We start from the raw sequence: 18299 nt of genomic DNA, 5'->3' as shown, positions 1-18299 counted from the left end.
TATAAACTAAAATGGAGAAGAGACTTTGAAAACTTGAGAGGAATGAAATAAACATCTCATCATTGCAGTCTTGAAGAATTTACAACACTTTGACATAAAGTGGATGATATTTTGAGCTACAAGGAACACATAGAGAGAGATAGAGGATGGAATCTACAACACTTATATAAGACGGTGGTTGATATTTTGAGCTACAAGGAGCACAAAGAGAGAGAGAGAGGCACGTGTTAGATTCTTCTTTTGATTTTCCTTCATGAATGTCTCTCACACTTCTTCCTTTGATTCAGCTGCTGCTCCCTAATATGTCTCTGTATGTATCCTTGACCTTCTGAAACAGCACCTCCCTGAAACACGTTACGATAGAAAAATATGAGTTTCATATTTCTCAAAGAAAACACTAGACGAAACCAAATTATGTAATTGAGGGGAGATTGCTTGACCTGTCTGGTTTGAAGATCATGTTCTTGTAAACGAACCACTGTGTTAACAAAACAACAACGTTTCAAAGGTCCATTAAATAAAATGAACCAAGTCTTGAGATTCAAGATGAGTCATGAGAAGCAGCAATCCATTTGTGAAAATCAGATGTTAGTAAGGAAAACACTAAATTGCATGTATTTCTTAGGATACAGAGGACTAATCCTCAATCCAATCTCGTTCTAAATCCTCAGAAAAGGTACAACAAAGGCAAAGATGATACTCATCATACAGGTAGAAATAAACTCTCACCCCAGTGTAACCAATGCCTACAAGTTCAAAAACACCAGGAAACAACGGAAGCCTGTCGATTGCCTGTTTCACCACCACAAATATTCAAAAAAACAAAATTAGAATCAAACAAAAAAGGAAATTAAAAAGAGTTTTGAAGATGGAAAGTGACCGAGATGAGGCCAGTAGATCCCCAAAGAGCAAGCAAAGCAGCAAATGCGAGAGAACCAATTGCATACTTATCCTCCACTTTCTCCCACTGTCAACAAATCAAAATCCAATTCACTTCATAGGAAAGACAAAACAAAGCAGCAAAAGTCTCTTTACAGCTTCTTGAGCGGTCTTGACGATTTCCGGCAACTCTGTAGTCTCAGCTTCGGCGGTGACCGGAGCTTCAACTTCGGTAGCTCTCGTCGGAACGTTCCTCCTCGCAATCTTCCGACCTATAAAAAAGACAAAAAGCCATTTTTAAAACTCGGAATCGGACATTAACAATGAAAAAAAGGTTTCACATTTGTGGAGAGTGGGAAACTGACAGTAAGCAGTGGACTGAAGCGGCTTAGGAGGAAGCATCGGAAGTGAAATACACGATGGAGAAGAGAAGGAGGCTTGTCCAGGAGGAGAAGCTCTAGAGTTGATGATAGTCGAAGATGAAGAGATTGAAAGGGAAGCCATGGCGCTCTGGTGGCACTTCAATCACAGAATCAAACCAACAAATCAGAAGAAGCTTATTAAATAGTATAATTATCTTTGAGATTAATGGGAGAATCAGTGTTGAGTGTGAGAGATATTTGATATTTCTTTTTGGAGGGAGATATGAGCAGACGGGAAAGTAACCATTCCCACCACTCGTTTTGGGTTTCCCGATCAGGATAGTGCTGACGTGGCGTACGTACAGGCCATCTTGGAGCTTTCATTTGGATAGAACTGTGATTTGATGGTGTTGCCTAGAGTTTTTTCGAAAACATATTTGTAGATACATTTTACATTTTCCAATGAAGAAAGATAACGACTTTTCAAACAGGATAGTGCTGACGTGGCGTACGTACACAACTCTTAAAACAAACGTCAAACTTTATCTGGTGGGGCCCAGTTCTGCAGAGTATCCTTAAACTAAAGTCAAATTAAATGCCACCATGCTGAGAAGAAGACTCCACCTAAATAACTTTTATTTTAATCAACAGTAGTCGAATATCTGACGAACCGCCGCCGTTATCTCATCTACTGATCCCAAGTTGCAGTCTTCTTCCATCTGAAAAATACCAAAAAATGTTTAGAAATGATATGTGTTTTTGTTTTGCATAATATGGTTCTTTGTTTTATAAGTACCTTGAGGTTGAAGGAATAAGAGACAGATGCGTTGCACGGAGATGTCACATTGAGATGAAGAACAGTTAGTCCAAGTTTCTCTAGCAAAAAGATTGATCTGAGAAGTTGTCCTTGTTTCCTCTGGCAGTACTGGATTTTGAGACTCACGTGCCTCTCCGTCACTGTGGCATCGATTATCAGTTTACTAGTTTGTTGAGTTATCTTCTGCGCTTCAAGGGATTGTAAGTGTTGCTCGAGGATCTTCACGAAGTCTATAGCTCCTCCTACTATTGACGCCTGGTCTCCCTATAAGAAAACAAAAAAAACTATGTTAAAAGACTTTAACGTTGTTAATTATAAAGGTTTCAAGTTTTGGTTTGTGCTATGTATAGATACCCTAAGGAAGTAGGAAGATGGAATGAGTGAGCGGAGTGAGTTGAGATGAACGTTCATTTGGCGTCTGCGGTTTCTTTCAACCGCTATGTGTGTCATTCTCTTCTGGCTCTCCATCTCTTCTCTGTTTTTCATTGGTTTGCTTCTCCTTCTCTTTCTCTTCTCTCTGCTCACTGATGCTGCCAAGTTGTTGTTTCTGAGCTTGCGTCTTGAAAACGCATTGTCTACTGGGTTCAGCTGAAGTTCTTGGCTTGAGATGTCTTCATTGGTTCCTTCTAAAAATGGATTCTGATAGTAATGGTTGTTGTCTGAGTGGAACGGTGAATGAAACTCTGGAACTTCATATGGGAGATAGTTTCCTAGAATGTGTGGGTCTTTGAAGGACAAAACCGAAGAAGGGTCTTGCAGCATTTGTTGAAATGGAAGTCTTGTACCTTGCAAGGTAAGAGTTGAGTATTGATCTTCCTCAAGAGGAAAGCTATGATCCTCCGGAGATGCTTGAACTTGTAGGCTTCTTCTCACATTCACTTTTTGATCCAACAACTGCAAGAAAAAAAAGAGGTACCTACCAAGTGAGCGAGAGAGAATATAGAAACAAGTGAAATCTGGTTATTCATCTACTGTAGGGTGGTTTGGTGAGTGCGTCAGTAACGAGAAACAAAACTATAATGAAAAATGGAATGTTTCAAAGAGAGGTAATCAGCTGAGAGCAGATTTGTTAGTGTTTTCTGTATAACAAACATCCACAAGCACTGAATGCAACTCATTAGGGGAAGGAGTAAATATGCATGTCCACATCTTTTGATTATAGGCTCAAATAGTTGAAAAGAAGAAATAAAATAAATGAAAAACGTTCCAAACTGAGATAAAGATACATTTACACATAGCTTGTTTTGCCCTTGTATCCTCTCCATTACAGAGCTGAGATCTCTCTCTCTTTAATACTCTTTCTCTCTTGTTTGTTTGTATCTCTCTTGAAATAAATGTGAGGGGTTTTTAAAGAATTAAAAAAAAAAAGATACTCATGTACTCGCTTCTGCAGCTAAGGCCGTTAGCTTTATATACAACACTGGTCCTAAATTGTTATGAAGATGTTGAATAGAAATGGGAACTTGAAAGTGAGATATGAGAGGAGAAAGGGAAGTAAACAAAGAGGTAAAAATAAAGACCAAAGAGATGACAACAGATGTTTGTTGAAGAGCAAAGAACATGAGAGGAGGGAGAGAGAGAGAGAGAGAGAGTATCTCTGACATAAGAAAGGTCCCTCAAAGAAACATTATTGGCTTTGGCAGTTTTGTCTGGCAGCGAAGACAGTCAGTTGTGGGGGCTTTCGTTAATACATGATGATGATGATGAGGAAGAGGAAGAAGAAGAAGACCATTTAACCTTTTAAAAGTCTAAGGAAGCGTTTATACATTCATCCCCTCAACGCGTGAATTCTGGATTCTTACCTGTTAAGCATACAAGTGTTGATGCCTTGGCTTCAAGGGTACTAACCAGTGTTTGTCTCTAAAATATATTTATTTTTCTTCACTCATATTCATACTACTGTGATAAAACCAGAACAGCCTATGCAACTTAATAACATCCAATCTTTACATAGTCATTTTTAAAATAATGCTTATAAAAGTACAAAGCTGATGTAACTTACGACCTCTTGTTACCAGACTCTCAGGACAAAACAATGGCCCCACTTGTGACAAATCAGATCCTGCTTCTAACACCATTCACAAGCCCTGTGACTCCTAGGATAATTGAAAGACACACCTAATCTCATAAAAAGTTGGGATGACGTCTCTGTTCTTAAGCAAGTTGACATATAACTATACCAATATACCTAAAGCATGAAGAACAAGAGAAAGTGGACAAAAAGATAAAAAACTTTATTGATTTTATCATCATGTCAATGCAAATGCTTATACAAAATACTCTTGAGATATTTGATTTGCCTTTCAGCGCTCGATTTGTATAGTGACATGACTGATATTATACTCCCTGCGGATGTAATCAATGACCTTGTTAAGCACCATATCAGCATCTGCCTCCGGTGTGATATTGACATGGCAAGCAAGCAGCACTTTCCCCACCGTGATAGCCCAAATGTGAAGCTCATGAACCGCCACCACTTCTTCCATCTCCAGCAAACCCTTCTCCAGCTTCGTAGCGTCGATCTCTCTCGGCGTGCTCTCCATCAACACCTCAAGAATGCTTCTGATCATGTTGATGGTCGTCCCCAAGACAATCACGGAAAAGACAAGCGTGCAGATCAGATCAACTATCTTCCACTCCGGGTTGTACCAGATGATACCTCCTCCAATCATAACACCAACGCTCTGGATTGAGTCTCCAAGGACATGGAGGTAAGCTCCTTGGACATTGATGTTCCTCTTTCTCTTCTCTGATTTCTCCAGCAACTGCTCAGTCACATCTTCATCCCCATGAGCGTGATGATGATGCTTGTCCTCTCCATGACCATGATGGTGATGATGTGTGGTAACCGTCACCCCATGACTGTGATGATCATGACCATGGCCATGACCGTGACCATGATCATGTCCCAACAGAACAGCCATTATGATATTCACAAGCAACCCAAAAGCAGCAACAAGGAACATAAGGAAACCATTAACCTCACTAGTCTCACTAAGAAGTCTGATGATAGCTTCATAGACAAGAATACCAGTGAGGAGCCAAATGAGCTGGATGGAGACAAGAGCTCCCAAAATCTCAATCCTGAAAAAACCATAAGTCTGCCTCGGCGTCGCTTCCCAGCCAGCAGCCCACAGGGAGAACAGGGAGATGGCGAAGGCAGCAACGTCAGAGAGAAGATGAGCTGCGTCGGTGAGTATAGCTAAGCTGTTAGCTTTGATGCCACCGAAGACTTCAACGGTCATGAAGAGAAGACATAGCACCACGGCGATGCAGAGCTTGCGCATGGAGGCATTGCGTTCTTGGGCGTCGCCGGAAGCGTTGTTGAGATCTGAGAAGCCGCAGGGAGCTTCTCCACAGGCTTTGCTTGCCAGAATTGTTGTGCTTTCTTCAGCGGATTTACCTCGATTGACCTCGATGATGTGGCAATGTTGGGGGCTTGAAGACGCCATCTGAAAAAATAAAAATAAAAGGGGGTAAGCAAGAATGAGACAAGAACAAGAACAAGAAGGGAGCTATATAGTTGTCCGAAATTGGGTAAACCTGTTTGAAGCAAAAAGAAAAAGAAAGCAACTTTATAATCTAAAAAAGAACAAATCAGACATGGATCGCACAACTAGTCCTGTACAGGAGGAGGTTCTACTAGCACAAACACATAGATACGATATAATAATATTAACAGACTAATCATTATAATAATTAATTAAAAGTATGAAAGAGTCACAATCAGACCAATTCCAGATGTGACAATGAAGAATCTAGAAACACTGTAACAGATATAGTATACAGCTACAGAGATGCATCGGCAAAAAAGACTGATTCTTCAACTTCGACACGAATAATAATAATAATAATAAAGGTAGCAAACACAGAGCGTACAAAACGTAAAAAAGAAAAGAACTAACCAGAGAGAGAGTCGAGAGGCTGAAGTTGCCGGTTTGATAGATTCACTACTCCTCCTCGCCCTTTAAAGAATGTCAAGGAAAAAGGAAGGAGCCTTTTATTTATGAATAGAAAAGTATGAGGCGGCCACGAGAGATGAGATGGGGGCAGCTTCTCTTTTCCTTTTCTTTCCGGGGTCTTTTTTTTTTTTCTCTCTCTTATCCTTGTTTGTACTCCTCCTTTACAGATCTCTATTCTCTATGGTTTTGTTTTCTTGTTGTGTCTTTTCCACGGTCAATTTTATATACACGTGGCATCGCCACTCTACTTATTACACCGTAATTATTGCTCTCCTGTCTTTCTGGCACTACTTTACTAATCCAACCGAATGATTGGGGCTTTAATTACCTGGTTTACTCTCAAATGATTGGGCCTTTTCAGTGGTTTTCCACGGCTTTAAATGAAATAATTTTATTGGTTCACAGTTTTGAGAAGAAGAAAACAAATTGTAAAAGTAGAATAAATACAAAATTGGAAAAATATTTGGATACATTGAATTGAATCACAAAGAAAATAATGTCCAAATCATTTACTAGTACTACCATTTAAGTGAAAAAAAGAAGAAGATAATACTGATAGTCCTCTTACATTAAATGCCAAGTCAATATGGAAAAAAAAAACTTGCAGAAAATCTGGAGTTACGGTTTAACGTAGCTTTGATCATTCGCAGATAATAGAGATGATCTATCTAATAGTAAGTGGAATAGTTACCCCAATATTCTAATAAGATTAGCAGAGAAAATAACACTCAAATACAAAATAAGCCACACTTGATATTACAACGAGTCTCTCTATAACTGGGCCTTTCACCGTGTGGAAACTTCTCTCGTTGGGCTGCGAGGCATTATTTAGTAATAGACGCATCTGAGTTTACAGCACGCACAAACTGGCCTTTCACTCTTGGACGCTGCTCTGCTAGCTTCTTCCTGCTCTCATATCTTACCTTTTTACCAAAGCATCGATCTTTCTTCTTCATCCGGAACTTCATCAGCGCAGCTTCTCTCTCACTCTTGCGTTGCTGGGCAGTGACACCACCTTCACCTTCTTCTTCTTCCTCCTTTGCTTTCTCTCTTGTGCTGCTGCTCCTACTTTGTCCTCCTGCTGTTACTGTCCCCTCGTTGGTGCTCTGACAACCAACTTCCACTTCCTTGCTTGCCTTCGGGCGATTGGATTCTACTGGGAAGAGAGATTCTTGCTTCTGTTTCGTAGTCCCGGACTGAAGAAACTGGTTGTGTCCGCTTACGCTTGATGAACCAATGTTCTCATGGTTGCTGCTCGTTGTAGCGCTTCCGTGATCACATCTGAACAACTTTTCATGTGATTCGCTTGGTGTCTTGGGCTCAGCTGAACTACTTGCCTCTACAGCTACAACAACTGCTTTCTCTCCTGCCTTCCCATTCTCGTATCTGCAAGTTATAAATAATTAATATCTATTATTTAAGGCATTCTGTTTTTATTCAAAGAAAGCACACAAACCTTGAGAAGGCTGATGCATCAGAGAGGCTAATCTTCTGATGCTTGCTTTCATCTTGGTTCTTCTCTAAACTTCTTTCAGAGCAAGATCTCTTCAGAGAAAGCCCAAGCTCGGGCCCAACATGCTGCTCACGTGCGTTGTCTCCATAGTAACACTCACTCCGTTTGTCTATCCCACCGATCAAATCCATTGTCACATCAAAAGATTCAAACAGCGGTTTGACATCCCCCATCAGCTTATCCTCACCGTTGTCGCTGATAGCCTGAGAACCACTTCCATGATCAGAATGATATCTTGAATCTGCACAAGTTTCATCATTCTCTTCAACGTTCTGCTGTGAAGCTGGTAAGCTAGGACCATTAGCAGTAAGATCACCACGCAACTGATTCATAACCCAAAAAAATTATTATAAGTCGTTCGTTCAAGCTTAAAATTAATTAAACATAACGAAATGAACTTACAGTAAGTCTTCTCCAGACATGTTGCCATAGATTCTTCAACTCGTTTTTCCTCATGGGCTTGATGAGATAATCAGCAGCACCTCTAAGCATACACTTCAACACCATCGTCATCGAATCTTGCGACGACATCACTAGAAGAAAACAAATAAAATCATCAGAACAACAAAAACTAAAGAGAAAGCTTTTTTTTTTACAAAAGAACGGACTTAGGGGATCACCAACATCGTACTTATGACAGGAATGTGCTTGCAAGCTTCGTGCTCCATCACCAATGCGAGTAGAGCAAAACCGGATATAGCTGGCAAATCGAGCTCCGTTAGTATTAGGTCGATGTTATGTGTCTTCTCCTTGAGAATCTCCCACGCAGCTAAACCATCGGAGACAGCCACAACTGTTTCGAAATCAAAACAAAACTCGAGTTTAGTTTCACAGACAAGAAACATACTTCTAACTTCAAAATTTTAAGACAATGAACAAATAATACACGGACCGAACATAATACTTCTAACTTCAAAATTAAGACATAAAGATCGAAACTTGAAACAGATTAAGACAATGAACAAACAATTCACAGACAAGAACATAATACTTGTAACTTCAAAATTAAGACATATAAAGACCGAACATACTTGTAACAGATTTAAGACAATGAACAAATAATTCACAGACAAGAACATACTTGTAACTTCAAAATTAAGACAAAAGATTGAAACTTGAAACAGATTAAGACAATGACGCAGACCGAACATGATACTTGTAACTTCAAAATTAAGACATAAAAGAACGACACTTGAAACAGAATAAGACAAAGAACAAATAATTCACAGACCGAACATACTTGAAACAGATTAAGATTAAGACCGGACATACTTTTTGAGTTCAAAATCAAGACAAAGAAGGAAACTTTAAAACATCCTATTAAAACAGAGTAAAGAAATGACCTTTGTAAGAGCATTTCTGAAGAAGGGCGGTGATGATTTGGCGAGTTGAATCATCGGACTCGACAAGCAAAACCCTAAGCACCGTTGTCGGAAGATACTTCTCCCACCGGACGACCTCCGATGACTTGCCTCTGCTCATCATCGTCTCCATAGTACCTTCGTCGCTGCTCAAAACCACAACCTCCCCCATCGATCTCAGAACAGAGAAAAAGCAGAACTTTCCAAAACAAAACAAAAAAACTGAGATTTTAGATCTTAATTCGCCGAGAGGAAGAAGAAGAAGGCAAAGAGTTATATTATTATTATTATTATTAGTATCTAAATTCACAGCCACTAGAACTCTCGCCAAAATATCAGACGACTTCTATGCTTTGCTTTCTCAGAGGACAACGGAGAATAGCAATAAACAACTTGGGGAAATCTAATTAACGGTGAATAATCATGCGGGCCTTCTTTGGGCTGACGTGGCTCAATATGGGCCATTATTTTGATCTTTCCTGTATCGTGTTTGATTCGGTGGAGATGGCGTAGCTCTGCTTCCCAGGTCCACATTACACGTGTCGTTATTGTATAGTTTTTGGAATATCTAGTGGTTTTGAGGATGACACGTGGGGTTCTATTTTATTTGTGTGGCTAACTTTGATTTTAGGGATTTTGATTGGTTTCAAATGTAGATATTTTTCTTTATCTTTCTGCAGCATTTCAAATTAGAGTTTCATATTAGATATTGACTCTTTGGAATAAAAAATGGACCCATCAGCCTCAATATTAAATGCCAGCATTGATTAAGTCATATTTTGTGGTGTAAATTTTATATTTTTTTGTGTGGAAACAAGAAGAGTTCTAGAACAATCTATAAAATTTGCTTTGAGTAGAAAAATGCCCCATCAAAGTTAAAGCAAAACAAAATATCTATTGGTCTATGATATGGACAGTTAATACGTAATAAACAACTCACATATGCTTACGTGGTTAGATATATTAGGCTATAAGCTTTTATGCCTAACTTGGTTACCATATGTATCACACATGTCTACAGTACCAAACTTAATGGCTTTGTTAAAAATTAGGCCTTACATGTATTAAGCCCATTAGTTTGTAGACTTAGGCTTAAACTGGAACCCAAGTCTGACTTTCACATAAGTTTTCCTTGGCTATATTTTCTTTGGTTGTTTCAAACAATTTTTTTTTTCAAATAACTTGTTTCTGTCCATTTTCTAATTTGTACTTGCAGACAAATAACATTATGTTGTATCTGCCAAAACATTCTCATAAGTTAATGAAAACCAAAACAATCTGATGTATATGTGTGTTAAGTAGGTGCTGAGTTTCTTTCAAAGTTGTTTAAACAATAATAATCGTGAAATGGTATCCACTGGCAAAGAAAAAGATCCATCTTTCCCAACGGTCTTTTGACCGGTACTTTTGTCTTCATAAGATCCCCTTTGGAATCCAAAGACAATGATCATTGTTACTTTGATAATATAATCATGGTAATTCAAATTAATCAATTATAAAGTTGAACATTCTATAAAGCAGAGTAGTTCATATCATCTACAAGTTGACAAAAAAGTAGAATATTCCAGCTGATATTAAAAGATGTTATCATCTAAAAGTTTATATAATCATAATGAAGAACAAGAACAAGCAATGAGATTTAAAAGACAATTTCAAGAATTACAAATGTGAAAAAAAAAAGGATTTCAAGCTTATCCGAAGCTTTAAAATCATGTTTGGGTTCAGAAGAAGACATAAAATAATTCTTCTGAACATGAAAAATAAATCCCCAAATTAATGTAATGTTGAATGATGCTTTCTGCATCAATCCAAGAATCCAGAAAAAGGCCACCAATGCCTTTTCTTTGATTCTTTAACCTAAAATGCAATATGAATCATGAAAATAAATAAAACAATGAATGTGAAGGATGGTTTCTGTCTTTCTTCCTCCTCCTCCTAGGTACTAATTAAGATTCTAGAAACCTAAAAATGATATGAATAAATGTTTCTAGCTAGAACATGTTGGATAGATTGATCATGAGTTAGTGCACACTGAAGTAGTCCCTTTGCTCTGCTATTGTAGTACTAAATCAATCCTCTATCTTGATGGATGATGATGTAATTGCTTCATGACCATCTTTGTTGCTAGCTTCAGCTGCTGCTTTTGGAGCTGTTGTAGTAATAACAACTGTTTTTGTTGCAGATGTGGCAGCTAATATAAACAAAACAAAATAGTCAAGAATATGAATCGAAACAATGGTTTCAATCTAGATTTAATGATTTGTGAAATCAAACCTGAGGTGGAGGTTGACAAAGAGGAGGAAGATGAAGCTGAAGATGCTAATGATAGAGCCAAAGAGGTTGGAAGGGAGAGGATTGGTGGTGGGGGAGGCTGGGAGCTGAATTGCTGATGAGGCAAGTAAGGGTATTGCAAAAGAGGAGGAGGAGGAGTAGTAGCAGTGTATTGAAAGCTGAAACCATGATGATGTGTTTGAGCTTGAGCTTGATTGCTACTTTGTGCTGCATTGTACTGAGGATAGTAAGGATAGTAGCCATGGAACATTCCTGTTGATCCTGATGATGGAGGACCCATATATGGAGAATACTGTTGTCCTCCATAAAGATGATGGTTGTAGTAATTCTGCAACATTAAAACATCAACATTCAGTGGAACTGAAAAAAAAAATACATTGAAAGATGAATAAATTAACTAACCATTGGGTACATTCCCTCTTGAGAATAACCAGAAAATCTGAAGAAAAGAAAACACAAACAAGAATGAAAACACACACACACACGTAAACAAGATGGGTTGTTGTTGATGAGATGATTAATTATACTTACCCGTAAGAAGAGTAAGGAAATGGGAATTGACCAATGTGTTGTTGTTGTTGATGATGATGAGCCAAAGCAGAGGAAGAAGAAGAGCCTCGAAACTGAGGAGACGGAGCCACTAGTCCTGCTCCTCCTGGCGACCTAAATCTCCCTGTTCCTACAAATCAAGTTTCCTCCTTCGCTTGTTAGTCAAGTAACAAAAAAGATCTAAGTTAGTTTAGATCATATTTTCTGTATAACCCTAAAAGCTAGTTAACTAGATGTACCATTACATTCTAGAGAGAGAGAGAAAAAAAACCATGTCTAGGAGAAGTAGGAGGACGAGGTTTGTGAGCACCAAGAAAAGCAAGATTGCAATTAGCTCTTCTTCCATCAATCACAGGATTCATATTCTGACAAGCTCTCATCGCTGCTTCAGCTTCCATAAACGTCACCTGATCAAAGAAATAAAACCCATTTAGGGGAAAAAAAAACGCAGACTCCTTTTTACGTAAAACTTTTTTTTTAAAGAAGAACATACGAAGCCATAGCCTTTGGATCTGCCAGTGTTCTTATCGGTGATGACGACAGCTTCTACTATTTCACCAAACTGCTCGAAGTAACGTCTCATTGTATCTTTCTGCGTCTCCCATGCTAATCCTCCAACGAAGATTTTCGTCAGCTTCGTATCGTTATTACCACCTTCCATCTGAAACTGTCTCTGCTGAGCCATCTGATTAATTATTTCCCCCAGAATCAAAACTCTAAGTTTTTAGTTTTTACCCTTTTTAAAAATCTATATGCGATTTACAAAAGGAAAAGAAAACTGTAACTTTTCCCCTTCCAACAAAAAAAAAAAAAAAAAAAACTAAACTCTTTGTACGAGAAGAGTGGGATGTTTGTGTTGATTGAAGGAACAAAAGAAAAGAGTAAGAGAGAGAGAGAGAGCCAATGGAGATGGAGCAGACAAGAAAGCTGCTAGTGGGAACCCACGTCAATGGCTAAAGAGAGAAGCAAGTTGATTAGAAAAGCTTTTTCGCTGTATATATATTGGGTCCGCTGCACAAAACATCTGCTTCGCTGTCTTCAACCTCCCTCTCTTGAAATCTTCATATTCTTATAAATAAAATAAATGATTTTATTATAGATAATATATTACATATATCTGTATTGTATATGGATGATTTTTGGTTGTTGTTGTGGGTCTTCACTTTCGGGCACAACCTTCTAAATAATACTATGTTTTCTTCCATCTTAAGATTTTCTGGATGGGTGTTAAAAAAAAATTAAAGAAGATTTTCTGGATGCTTTGCCAACAATTCATTCAAAAAATCAAATCGGTAAAACAAAATCAACATAAAACATAGAATTCTGAGTACTTCATGAAAGTTAATTCGCCATCGTATTTTTGTATACGTTTGATTGCAAAATTAGAAAAGAAAATTATTACATCATTGAAATTCATCCATATATGATACTTAGTTTTTTCAAAGTATTAAAATGAATCATTTATCATAAACAATAAGATAATTATAGTTCTAGGAGTTTTAACAACACAGAACATAACCAAGGCAGGTTGTCTTCCTCAAATCATCCCAACCCTTCTCAGACACTACAATTCCTACTATTTTTTTTATTAGCTTTGTCTTTTTGTATAATATAAAGTCTCTAATTAAGTACTACTTTTTTTGGTTATTCGAATGATCAGAGCCGCCAAATTCAGTACTAGTATTAAGTATTAACGGTTATTGTGGAATTACATGCAATTTAATGTTTTCTTTTCCATATTATAATAATCTAAAACATCAAGATATATTCCCTCCCTATCACTTTAAGTGATGTTTAGGGATTTTAATTTTGTTTCATATTATGTGATGTTTTCATTATTCTAGATAAAATTTAATATCATTAAAAAATTATGACCAATTATAAAATATTGTATTTTTTCTTATTGGTTAAACTAATTTTATTTAATGTTACTTTTATGTAACCAAGATAAACTATATAGAATTCTGTATTTTCTTAATCTTTGTGTAAAATCCTTAAGCACCAACTAATATGATACAAAGGGAGTATGTTTTATTACCGCTAATACTATTACTATAGTGAGTTAATGTTGGAATATATTATACTTCCTCCGTTCCTTAAAGTTATACTCCCTCCGTTTTTTATTATAAGTCGTTTTGAAGCTATGCACATAGATTAAGAAAATCATTAATTTCTTATATTTTCGAAACAAAAACATCATTAATTATTTACCTAACCACAATTTAACCAATAGAAAAATAGAAGATATATTATCATTGGTCAGACAACATTAATTACTAATAAATGTTACATAAAAAACCGAAAACGACATATAATTTGGAACAAAAAAATTTCTCTAAAACGACTTATATTAAAAAACGGAGGGAGTATATTTTAGAGAAAATTTTTGTTTCAAAAAAATCTATTTTTTATTTTTTCAATGTATGTGTTATTAACTAATTGTAAACTTCAAAAAATTTTAATTGTAATAATTGATTTTTTATTGGTTTAAAGTTATTGAAAAAAAAAATACAAAAAATTATGCAAATTTAATGTATTTTATTAAAATGTGTGAAAAATATAGAATATAGATATTTTAGGAAATGTATAAGAAAGTGCATATTATGAGTTATTTTGATAATGGATTGTCGCACTATAGATCCCCACATGAAGGCTGCAAGATACAGGCAGGCATGCACATGCATGTTTGTGCTCAGCCACTTTCCAATATTATTATTATAAAAAAGTTAGTTGGATCTTTTATTTTTTTCACTAATTGCACAAGACTACCGTTAGATGGATCGCACTTTTTCATCCAACGGTATAAATGTTTATACTTTCTCACGCGTACGCGGTCCCTCCTGCATGCCATTGCCATCATGCTGATATGTTAATTAACGCGTGACGTATCCTGCGATTTTGTTTCCTTAAAGTCTGAAACCCGTTAGAAATGTTGATTGGTTTATTGTGTCGTGGCGTTTGAACGTGACAGCGTGTGATACGGATTCCGTTTGCTTTGATCGTCAACGCTATTGTGCCACGTGATAGAATATTCACTCCAGCAAATTGGACTCTAGCAGATACTAATTACTGGGCTTAAATCCATCTGTTATATTACAAAGCCTGAAGCCCATTTAATCAGTCTTCGTGCGTGTTAAGCTCTTTATGCATGCGTCACACCAGACCCGTTGGTTAAAGGCCCGTTTATAACTTCATTCGTACACTACATTTCTAATTTTCTATTAGGTTTCAGATTCACTGATTAGTTCTCTCTTTATCCCTAAGATCTGATTAGGGGTGTGCATATATCGGTCCTTTTTATTCACGTTTGGTTCTGTTAGTTAAACAAACTCTAGTCAAAGTCATATATTTAGTTCGTTTAGTTAGATTTTTGGTTTGGTTTCAGACAAAGCTTGTGTTTAATTTGCTAATAGCTAGTCTGATAGACTAAAATAAAGAACATTCTAAGTGTAGATGGTTCGATGAATGGTATCTTAAAATTTGAATACTATATGAAATGTTTGATTGCAACAGAAAACTATGATCAAGAGATCGATCAAAGTTTTTTTTTTTGGATTCAAATTAAGTTTTTATCATAAACTAAGATCCCAACTCTTTTGTACTACTAAATTCGTATAATTTTTTTATTATATGTAAACATAGATGGTTATAAAAATTATCTTAATGAAGTTTTAATCCATTCCTAAAACAAACGTGGAGCAATTCATCTGATAAACTCTTTCAGCAAGTTTGAAATATCACACTGAAATTTTGTAGTGTTGTAAATTATTATGATGTCTCAGATTTTCTATCAAATTCACTAATTGTGTATCATTTTCTGATTTTTATAAATCTTTTGGTATTTAAATTATTTGTAATAAATGTCTGCTCAGCATAAAAAAAAGTTGAAAAACTTCCTCAATTTCAATATGTTTTTACAATATTATACAGTCCAATGTTTTGGCCACGAAACTAGCTTCTAATGTTTGCTTATGAAATATATATTCAGATATCTAATGTGTGTCCAATTCTATAGTTGCACCTTGCACGATATCGACTTTCATGAAATGCACATTTACCAGAATTAGCTAACGGCTGTGCTCTAGCTAAGGACACCTAGTTATGCAAAAATACTAGTTTTGCCAGCATATGGGGACACAATCATGACGAAGAGACAAATATTCTATAACCATCCATTGGGTGGTCATATAAAGAAATAAATGCAGCGCATATAATAAGCTGAAATGTTATACTATAACTTTAAAATATCACATATTAATATTTAACATGTTTGTATTAAATAGACAAAACACAACAATTTGACCATGCATTGTTCAAATTTTAAATTACACGATCGTATTATTTTATTTGTAAAAAGGATACGCACCTTCCTCTCATGCATGCAATTAATTAACACGAGCCGTCAAGAGATACCAATACGTAGAAGAACACAAATATTAGACGACAAAGATTTTATTAAAAATCTAACAATGATTCGGAATCTGGTTTCCCAGCAGCATCATCAACCAGCAAACTTTGAAAGGTAATGAGGCCTTATTATAGAACTTTACAAAGGATATATATAACATTAAAAAAACTACAACGTTCGTATTGCAAGTATCATAGAAAGTAAAACAAATGTTCAATATACTATATATCCGAACGGTTCTTTTACCTAAGTTTCTTTCTTTTTTTTACACACAACACCTTTATTTGAGTAAACTATTGTTTAATATGTAAAGATTATCGGTAAAATTGATATTTCGAACAGTGAAAATCTTTGATGATATTTTAACGCAATGTCCAAGGTAACAAGCTTTCGTTGGTTTACACTATCACTTATCTCCAATGTATTTTGCTATTTTCACCTCTAAAATAGAGGAACTCTATAATAGAAATAAGATATGCTCCAATGTATTTTTCTATAATATCAATCTCCAATTATAGAGTAAAAAATAAAGAAATGCTATTTCTTCCTCTATAAATAGAGGAAAATATAAAGATCTCTATTATAGAGGAAGAAATAGAGGTGGGTTGGAGCAATTTCACCTTTAAATGCTATTATAGAGGTGAAAATAGGAATGGGTTAGAGATACTTTTAACGTGTGATTACAAAAAAATATAATATTATAAGGGTTTAAATATATACGTCTTAATTAGTTTAAGATAAATTAATAGGTCAGTTTTTTGGCAAGTTGTTATTTTTATTAGGAGAGTTGAAACCAGGAAAAAAACATTAAGAGAATTTTGTAAATTTTAACTATAATACTCTTCTTGTTTTGGAAATCTTCGCCTATAATTTATAACATTCTTAATCGAGTGAAATTGTTCTCTACCCTTAAAGTATTGTTCTATAAAAGAAAAAGAAAAACAGGAAAAGGACATATATATATACAACAGGAAAATGACATATATAATTTTCGTGTATATTTTCACAATTCTACAAATTAAAATTACTTTTTTATTTTTTAAAATTTATATATGTATATATGTGCTGTCAGTTAATAAATACGAGTCTAAATTCAAAAAAATAAAAAAGTAATTTTAATTTTTAGAATTGTGAAAATATACACGAAAATTCAGACCAAAACCTGAGATATATATATAATTATGGTTTTTCAAACGAAAAGCTTTGCAGATAGCCAAGTGGTATCGCGTTAAAATTTGAAGTTGTTTTTGTTGAATGAAATTTGAAGTTATATATCACACGATATCCTGAAATTTTTTACGACAATAGCTAATAAAATGATGTTATCTTTTTAGCTACGTACGTATATGCATAATGCATTTTAGATGAATACATTGAAAAATGTCGACAGATCATCCATCCATTTCACATATTATTCCCTGACGATATTTTCTGTTTATTTATTTATTCACTTAGGTGTTTTTAGGGTTTACCCAACAAAATTGGACGGTCGTCTCAGCTCTAAAAATCCACCAATAATCAACAGCAAAACACTAATTCAACAATGAAACGTCATTTCTTGTGATAATCATTGTGTTAAACAATGTTTGTGGCTTTTTATATCTTTGTATATATGTTTATATTTTAAAGATATCTTCTGATTATGCATGTCTGTATGACCTTGAGAAAGATACGTACCGAATTTAAATTCATATAATTTGTAATATCCATATTGTTGTAAAGGGAAGTCTAGATTAAAACTAGTTTATCTCATTACATGTTTGAAGGGCCAAAATGACTAAATCCTTTTAATGAATTGAATAAACTCATTATTTCAAGTCATAAATTAAAGATACATATATTTGTTGTGCCCTTATTTTAAATTATAAACTAGATATTGGCCCGCGTTGAAACGCGGTTATATTTTTTTTCATTTTAGTTATAAAATCGATAATCAAAATTATTGTTAATTCAAAATATTAGATTAGATATTTGATTGTTTGGATTTGTGTCACTATTGCGGAAACATTTATGGCTGAGAAATTTAGTCTAAACCGATGGATCATGTCCTGTTTGACTTGCGGATCGATTTATTTTAAAAATATGAATTGCGAGTGCGGTTAAAATTATTTTAGGCGGGACATGTACCACCAACCCGCAAATTTCTAAAAATATTT

The 18299-nt window shown here is 35.5% G+C and overlaps 5 protein-coding genes across 14 annotated transcripts; all 5 read right to left on the bottom strand.

Annotated features, from left to right (window-relative positions):
* Positions 1-39: 39 nt before the first annotated feature.
* On the bottom strand, positions 40-1512 carry LOC103866309 (protein CURVATURE THYLAKOID 1B, chloroplastic). 5 transcript variants are annotated; one of them, XM_009144203.2, is made up of 6 exons: positions 1245-1512; positions 1036-1151; positions 881-967; positions 730-792; positions 441-478; positions 40-344 (listed from the first exon to the last, which is right to left on the bottom strand). In XM_009144203.2, exons 1-6 carry the CDS (start codon positions 1381-1383, stop codon positions 284-286), a joined length of 504 nt encoding a protein of 167 aa, XP_009142451.1. In that variant the 5' UTR covers positions 1384-1512; the 3' UTR covers positions 40-283. The 5 variants fall into 5 exon arrangements, with proteins under 5 accessions (XP_009142451.1, XP_033146683.1, XP_033146681.1 ...); XM_033290792.1 differs by having other exon boundaries at positions 41-344; positions 441-533; XM_033290790.1 differs by having other exon boundaries at positions 41-344; positions 441-533; positions 1218-1507.
* Positions 1513-1646: 134 nt separating this feature from the next.
* Positions 1647-4038, bottom strand: LOC103866310 (transcription factor bHLH70). Of its 3 annotated transcripts, XM_018658556.2 has the most exons (4): positions 3285-4038; positions 2413-2952; positions 2038-2322; positions 1647-1960 (listed from the first exon to the last, which is right to left on the bottom strand). In XM_018658556.2, the coding sequence occupies exons 1-4, from the start codon at positions 3321-3323 to the stop codon at positions 1886-1888; spliced, it is 939 nt and encodes a 312-aa protein (XP_018514072.1). In that variant the 5' UTR covers positions 3324-4038; the 3' UTR covers positions 1647-1885. The 3 variants fall into 3 exon arrangements, with proteins under 3 accessions (XP_018514072.1, XP_033146679.1, XP_033146678.1); XM_033290788.1 differs by having other exon boundaries at positions 1647-2322; positions 2413-2970; positions 3015-4038; XM_033290787.1 differs by having other exon boundaries at positions 1647-2322.
* Positions 4039-4271: 233 nt separating this feature from the next.
* Positions 4272-6214, bottom strand: LOC103866307 (metal tolerance protein 1). The gene is made up of 2 exons (XM_009144202.3): positions 5964-6214; positions 4272-5510 (listed from the first exon to the last, which is right to left on the bottom strand). Exon 2 carries the CDS (start codon positions 5508-5510, stop codon positions 4362-4364), a length of 1149 nt encoding a protein of 382 aa, XP_009142450.1. The 5' UTR covers positions 5964-6214; the 3' UTR covers positions 4272-4361.
* A 353-nt stretch (positions 6215-6567) lies between these two features.
* Positions 6568-9277, bottom strand: LOC103866306 (two-component response regulator-like APRR9). 3 transcript variants are annotated; one of them, XM_009144200.3, is made up of 5 exons: positions 8877-9277; positions 8165-8326; positions 7936-8066; positions 7477-7856; positions 6568-7406 (listed from the first exon to the last, which is right to left on the bottom strand). In XM_009144200.3, exons 1-5 carry the CDS (start codon positions 9064-9066, stop codon positions 6845-6847), a joined length of 1425 nt encoding a protein of 474 aa, XP_009142448.1. In that variant the 5' UTR covers positions 9067-9277; the 3' UTR covers positions 6568-6844. The 3 variants fall into 3 exon arrangements, with proteins under 3 accessions (XP_009142448.1, XP_009142449.1, XP_018514071.1); XM_009144201.3 differs by having other exon boundaries at positions 8158-8326; positions 8877-8899; XM_018658555.2 differs by lacking the exon at positions 8877-9277 and having other exon boundaries at positions 8154-8326.
* Positions 9278-10446: 1169 nt separating this feature from the next.
* LOC103866305 (probable RNA-binding protein ARP1) lies at positions 10447-13851 on the bottom strand. 2 transcript variants are annotated; one of them, XM_033290786.1, is made up of 6 exons: positions 12229-13851; positions 12007-12142; positions 11718-11859; positions 11589-11625; positions 11169-11514; positions 10447-11085 (listed from the first exon to the last, which is right to left on the bottom strand). In XM_033290786.1, exons 1-6 carry the CDS (start codon positions 12418-12420, stop codon positions 10964-10966), a joined length of 975 nt encoding a protein of 324 aa, XP_033146677.1. In that variant the 5' UTR covers positions 12421-13851; the 3' UTR covers positions 10447-10963. The 2 variants fall into 2 exon arrangements, with proteins under 2 accessions (XP_033146677.1, XP_009142447.1); XM_009144199.3 differs by having other exon boundaries at positions 11718-11865; positions 12229-13842.
* Positions 13852-18299: the final 4448 nt, after the last annotated feature.

Source organism: Brassica rapa, chromosome A04 (assembly GCF_000309985.2).
Source record: "Brassica rapa cultivar Chiifu-401-42 chromosome A04, CAAS_Brap_v3.01, whole genome shotgun sequence".
In the NCBI taxonomy this organism is placed as follows: domain Eukaryota; kingdom Viridiplantae; phylum Streptophyta; class Magnoliopsida; order Brassicales; family Brassicaceae; genus Brassica; species Brassica rapa.
This window is presented reverse-complemented; position numbering and strand designations above follow the sequence as displayed.